Raw genomic sequence first — 6,534 nt, 5'->3', positions numbered from 1 at the left:
AGAGTATATTAAATTAAGTTTAGTAGCAGTAAGTTACATTTGATACATAGAAAATCTTTGTAAGTTAGCAATAAAATTCAAATTTAAACATTACTTTAATACTTTTATAAATAAGTTACTTAATAAAGTTTATCTTGCAGAAAGACCTTTGAGAAAGCCGTTATTTTAGCACACTGTGAAATTCCAAGGTTGAAGCCTCAAATTTGAAAAAAACAAGTTTCTTACATTTTATCTGTAATGTTACATCTTCATAATTTTATAAGCTACTCGCAATTATCTGGAAGGTAATGCACATGAGTGATATTTTAATGCCGAAGTACTTCTAAGCGAAGTCTTAGAAGTATGACTGAACAACCGTTCATATGGCTTCATTGGAATTGAAGGTTTTAGCATCACTTGTCTTCCTCAGAAGGTAAATACTGATGAGAGGGCAAGAGAGGAAGGAAGCCTGGGGACTGGCGGAGGCCAGTCATTTGGCATTAGCACCAGTCTAGGGCTTTTACTTATGAGTAAAAGTAGATTATCTTCAGGTCATCTGTGATTCTGGACTTTAAATAGAGGCAAGGATGGAGCAATTGTAGCCAGCCCTACCTGGGAACAACTGCCTGTAGTGTTTCCTGGGTGTTTGCCTAGAGCAGTTTTTCTCAGTCTCTAGCGAGCATCAGAATCACATGGAAGGCTTGTTGAAACACAGATTTGGGGGCCCTACCCCCAGAGTGTCTGATTCTGTGGTTCTGGAGTAGACTGTGTGTGGAATTTGCATTTGCAACAAGTTGCCAGACATTTTGAGAACTGGCTTGCAGAGGGTGTGTAGAGATTAGCTCTCCCTATATGCCACTACAGTACAATTGGGACAATAGAACATCTTTACAGCAGAAAAATTTTAATATTAGGTGATTCTAAGTAAAATGCCACACATGTTAATTTAGATGTAAAAATGACTTGACAGCAATCACATGAGCAGTGAAGAATGTAAACCACGGTCACAGTCTGTGCTGTCTTCTGGCCTCACGTGTGCATTTACAAAGCAATTGAGATTACAGCAATAGCCTGAATTTAAATATCAGCACCACCAACTCCACCTAGGCGGATCAAGAAGCATCCTCAAAGCTTTGTCTCATGATGCCTGGCCTCTAAGACTCATCAAATAGCGCTACCATCAAGTATAAATGGTTTTTAATGTTTTGTAGAGCTTTGTTTTCTTAACATTGTCCAGACCTTAGCTTCTTGGATAACTAAGAGAAGCTCAAAGTCCTGGGTTTTCCCTGGGCATAGATCTTATTTTTAAAATTTGACTCAGGCCTAGTGAATTATGATGATAAAATATAAAAACAGTGACAAAGGAAGAAAAAAGGGGAGGAGGGAAGCAACTCACATAAGTGAGATTCTTAGAGCAATGAGTTAACCTTTTCTGCGTTATTAGATCAGAAACAAATCTCTTTTTTTTCTCTCTCTCTCTTTGTGTCTCTGAATTTAGCACAGTGCCTGGGACATGGCTTGATGCTGAATAAAATTCTTGTTAAATTGGATTTAGTAACCTTCTGAATGTATGAACACACTCAAAATCAAGTTTTAAGACATACAGCTGCCAAGTTATACAATTTGTACATGAACATTTTTAAACAGTGGACTCTTTCAATATTGATTATAAGAATATATAACACAAAAACATGTTCTTTATAAAGGAAGAATTAGAGGAGTTACAAAGGAATATAAATCTTTAAAACCCAGAGTCATGAAATATTTAGAGCAAAGAAAAAATATTCTGAGCCTGATATGCCAAAAAATGCCTGAAGTTCTTTCACGGATTATTGAACTATTCAATTATATAAGGTGTGCACCAACATTTATAGGGATGGGGATAAAGTGCACATCTCAGGAGTAATGTCCTTGTTATTTGTATGGGTGTGCTGGTAAAAGAGAAGTTAAAGTTGGATACATTTCATAGTATGTGTATAACAACAGCCTGTTAAAATTAATTCAGTAGGGGAAAATTTTATCTACTTTGAATACAAGCAGGCTTTATAGCTGCAGTGAAATGAATTAAATAAACAAACAAAAATTTCTTTAAAAAATACAAAACAAAACCATATAGTATTTCCAAGGCTATGATGGTTCCATTCAGGGACCCCTCTTTTGCCTTTAGCCTTGGGTATGTTTGAAAGAGTCCTGGAAAATCCGTGAACCTCAGTTCAGTTCTGTGTTCCCTCAGGCCTTAGGTTACTCAACAGGTATGAAAGTCCAGTTCTATTCATGATGCCTCAGTATTCCACACGCCCCCATTTCCTTCTCTACCCAGGGTCGAATGTTTCAGGAAGGGGTGGCTGGGCAATCTAAGACTGATTTAGTCTCCCTGAGTCTCAAAGACTGGAAGAGAAGAGGACAAATGTTGGGAATCCAGTGAACCAAGTATTTCTTAACTTGTAGCATTCAAACTTTACATGGTCACCATTTTGATAGTGCATTGGATACAAGTGGAATACGCTTTCAATAATATTTTGTGAAAAGTTGCTGCCTTGCTACAGGGAACTTTGAAATAGCACAGATTTAGAGACCAAGATCACAGAGCTAACTTAAAAGAAATGCTTTGTTGTGTGGGGAAACAGATTGAAAATTTGTACTAAGCCATCATAGAGCAATGTTGTTTGGTTAGAGAAAAATATCTAAATAAAAGCATGTCCCGAGTCATTACTTTGTTCTTTTAGGATGAAAAATAGTACGGTTTTCTTGGATTTCTTCAATGTCTTTTCTTCATGCACACCCGACAGCGACTTATTATTTTTTCTAATTCCCCAGCTTTCACAGTTGATGGAATAGGCTTTCTGAAATAAAAACAAAACCAAAAAAATCTCAGCAATTTATAGATACAAAGGGAATACTTGCTGGGTTTGAGTTTTACTAATCAATATTATAGCTATCCTAAAATTTATTACAGCAATATCTCCCTTTATGGAAGAGGAGTATCTCTGAAATAGTATATATGTTGGCATTTTATAATTTTACTCATATTTCAGTAGCACTAAAGAAACATAGGCTTTGATGAAAATGTATCATCTTTTTTGTAATAAAGACAACCCCCACCCTTTGAATAATTTAAATAATTTGCATTATTCACAAGTAAGTTATTAATACACACAAGTAAATATACTAAATTAAAATTAGCAGGCTGGGCATAGTGGCTCACACCTGTAATCCTAGCACTCTAGGAGGCCGAGGCGAGAGGATTGCTTGAGCTCAAGAGTTTGAGACCAGCCTGAGCAAGAGCGAGACCCTGCCTCTACTAAAAATAGAAAAATTAGCCAGGTGTTGTGGTGTACGCCTGTAGTCTCAGCTACTTGGGAGGCTGAAGCAGGAGGATCGCTGGAGCCCAGGAGTTTGAGGTTGCAGTGAGCTATGATGACACCACTGCACTCTACCCAGGGCAGCAGAGTGAGACTCTGTCGCAATAAAAAGAAAAAAGGAAATTGAACCCACGTTCTTACTCTCCCCGCTTCTTATTAAAAACAAACAAAAAAGATTAGCAGATCATTTCATAGTTTTATTCAGTAATTTACTATAAATTTATATATAAATATTAAATATGTTTAGTGATGACAAAACATTTTTTTTCCTTATTGGTGCAGTAGTATAAAATCATGGCTGCTCGTTAAATTCAAGAACACTTGTAAACTGGGAGTGCCAAGGTAAACAGGATTTTATGGGCATGGGAGATTTTTTAAATGTGAGTACATCAACACATAGGTAAAGAAAAGCTAACATAGGCAAACTTGGAATAGTTCTGCAGCTGAATCATCACGTTAAACTTGACATTGAATAGTTACCTGAACATTCTTTCTGGGTTTAATGAAGCCAGCCAGAAACTGTAGGAATTTGAATAGTAGTTGCATGTTCCTCTTCCATGACATTCTAGAAATGGACTGGCTCGGAATTCTTCTAAGCAGGAGCCAGGGGATGACAGTGCTTGCCCAGCGCCCTCAGAACCTGCGCTTGTGAACTATCACAATAAAAAATATCTGAATAAAAACTGTCAGTTTGGGGTTCGCATTTTCAATTCTCTAGTTTTTTTTTTTTTTTTGTAATCTGAGACAATAAGAAAATTTTTTAAATCCCAGGAAGTATGAATGAAACTTCTTTTACTTCGTTAACCAGATTTGCTAATACTCCAGGTCTCTTCTAGGTTGAGGGATAGTCACTAAAAATAAAGTAAAAGCTGCTGCTCCTGCCTGGCGTACTCCTTGCCCCCAGGTCTGAGGGGCTCTCCTGTCCTTCTGGGATCTGCTTCAACGTAACCCCAGAAAGGCTTTCCTTGGCCTTACCCCTGTGACAGTTTCTCACTTTATCTTGCCTTATGTCCTTCACGGTACCCTTCGCCACCTGAAATCTTGTTACTGCTATTGTTATTTTGTCTCCTTGCTGTTTGTCCATCTTCCTCACTAGGATATAAGCGCCATGAGAACAGGAACCTCGGTTCCTGGTATCCTTAGCATCTAGAACAGTCATGGCACACAGTAAATAGTAGCTACCATCGACCTATAATAAATGTCATGATTTAGAATTTGTAGATAATCTCCTCTGGAGAAATTGATTTTTTGAATGCTCTATTGTTTACCAAAAGTAACTGAAAGTAAAAAAATGAAAAGAATATTTTCAGATTTTCAAGCAAATGTCTACAGCATATTGTACATACTGATGTCAGGCAGCATCAACCCTGGGGGCCACATTTTACCCAATAAGATTCTACAGGTAATCTTTACTATAAATCTCTTATTCCCTTTTCTTCTTACCATGATGAAAGAAAATCCTTGCCAGAGAGAAATCCAGCCTTGGGGACATGGGGGAATATCAGTGGTTTGGCTGTGAACGGCTATGGCAATCGCAGGACCTTCGCAGACAGTGCATCTGTAACGTGGAACAAAGACCGTGGCAGCATCACCACTTTCTGCAACATGATGTGCTGCCTTACATTCCATTACGAGTGAAGTGATTCCCTCGATCCCATTGCAAAACTAAGGGCTTAGATTTTTACCTGCTAATATAAGGCTCCAGGGCCCTGCCGGTAATCGGAGCCATGTCCATTGGCATCAGAGCTGGTGTTGACAGCCAGTATGAATAATCATTTCGAGATGCGAAGCTACATACATTGTTGATGTTACAGAATAAGAATGGCATTGTGGTAAATCGCTGCAGGCAGCTGCCAAGAGTTCCTAATAAAACATCAGACTGAATATCACTTTCAGTGAGTTAAAGTTATTTTCAGGATCATTGCTAGACAGAGGGTAATTAAAACATAACCTGTGGCAAAAACTGGACAAAGACAACACAAAAGAGTTATTTCCAAAATGTAGTATTGACCAGTTTTCATACTGATAGAAATCAAAGATCCAACAAGCAAACAAATCTTCTTTCTCCCACCCTTAATACTTCCTGTGGCTCTCTCTAATTAGTCGAGAACTTGGGGGCTGGTCTAGGTCAGTTGAGACAATGTTTTTCTTCAAAGTATTCCCAGTTACTCATATGAACATAATAGCTGACCACATAGAGCTTTAGAAAAGATGTTACTTTTAAGATTAAAAAGCAGACAGATGGTTGAAGTGAAAATTGCACTGAACGGGATGAGGTAGGCTGGCATTCACGAGCTAGGCTCCTTCCAGCACTTCTCATTCCAGAATAAAAATTAAGACATTAGGCCAGTGTTGTTTTATTTACTCTCTTTAAAACATGCTGGAAGATACTCAACGTTGTTTATACTTAACTTCAGAGAGAAACACTCCCTGCTATTAAACTTTACAATCTCCACATGGAACAACACAACTGGAAACTAGGACTGGGCCATTACCAAGGTCTTGTCCGTGGGCTCTTTCATTTCCTTGTATAAAAAGAAGGGAAAACCCACTGTACAGTGGCTCCGTCCCTTCTGGACATGAAGGAATCACTGTTGTTTGACTATGTCGGGTGAAGACAAAGCCTCTCGTTGTTGTTCTGGTTGCAGGTGATCCAATGTCTCCAGGTTTTCCTTTCAAACCTGGTAATCCATCTAATCCAGGTGGTCCTTCAAAAAACACATTATGAGTATTGCAGCACAAACAAAATATCAAATTTGTTTTTCCAAAGTACTAATTTAAATGTTTTATTTAAATTAGAAAATATAGAAAGGAATCCTAGAGACGAGTGGCTTATAAAATGGCCAAACAATATTATTAAATGTTAAGCAGTTTAACACACAGTGCTTATTATAGATATTTGTTTGTATCTTATGAGGTTTTTGAATTCCCCTGTAATGCCTAACACAGTGGCCTGCATCTGGTAGGTCTTATATACATCTTTTATACATAAATGAATGGATCCTCCTGTAATATAGTAGAAAAGTAAATCAAGTCAAATGGCTAAAACTTGAAAGTCTATCCAAGTGGGTAATAAAAATTTACTTATGCTTTTGATAATTTCAAAAACAATAACAGAAAACATTGAAAGTTCTTTTTAAAGGTGTAAATTTCAAGAAGTTTTTAATCAATTTGAAAGGCAAATGAGAAAATA

General features: G+C 37.5%; 1 protein-coding gene across 1 annotated transcript in view; it reads right to left on the bottom strand.

Annotated features, from left to right (window-relative positions):
• Positions 1–2,058: 2,058 nt before the first annotated feature.
• Positions 2,059–6,534, bottom strand: part of COL4A3 (collagen, type IV, alpha 3 (Goodpasture antigen)) — a 151,588-nt gene continuing 147,112 nt past the window's right edge. The window contains exons 48-52 of the mRNA XM_012642471.1: positions 5,837–6,049; positions 5,027–5,204; positions 4,785–4,899; positions 3,822–3,994; positions 2,059–2,822 (exon numbers count right to left, since the gene is read on the bottom strand). Coding sequence (XP_012497925.1) covers positions 2,738–2,822; positions 3,822–3,994; positions 4,785–4,899; positions 5,027–5,204; positions 5,837–6,049 — 764 coding nt within the window. The 3' untranslated portion in view covers positions 2,059–2,737. The remainder of the gene's footprint in view (positions 2,823–3,821; positions 3,995–4,784; positions 4,900–5,026; positions 5,205–5,836; positions 6,050–6,534) is intronic.

The sequence above is a fragment of the Propithecus coquereli genome, unplaced genomic scaffold, assembly GCF_000956105.1.
Source record: "Propithecus coquereli isolate 6110/MARCELLA unplaced genomic scaffold, Pcoq_1.0 Scaffold18, whole genome shotgun sequence".
NCBI lineage: Eukaryota > Metazoa > Chordata > Mammalia > Primates > Indriidae > Propithecus > Propithecus coquereli.
The sequence above is the reverse complement of the archived record's forward strand: the minus strand, read 5'-3'. Positions and strand labels throughout refer to the sequence as shown.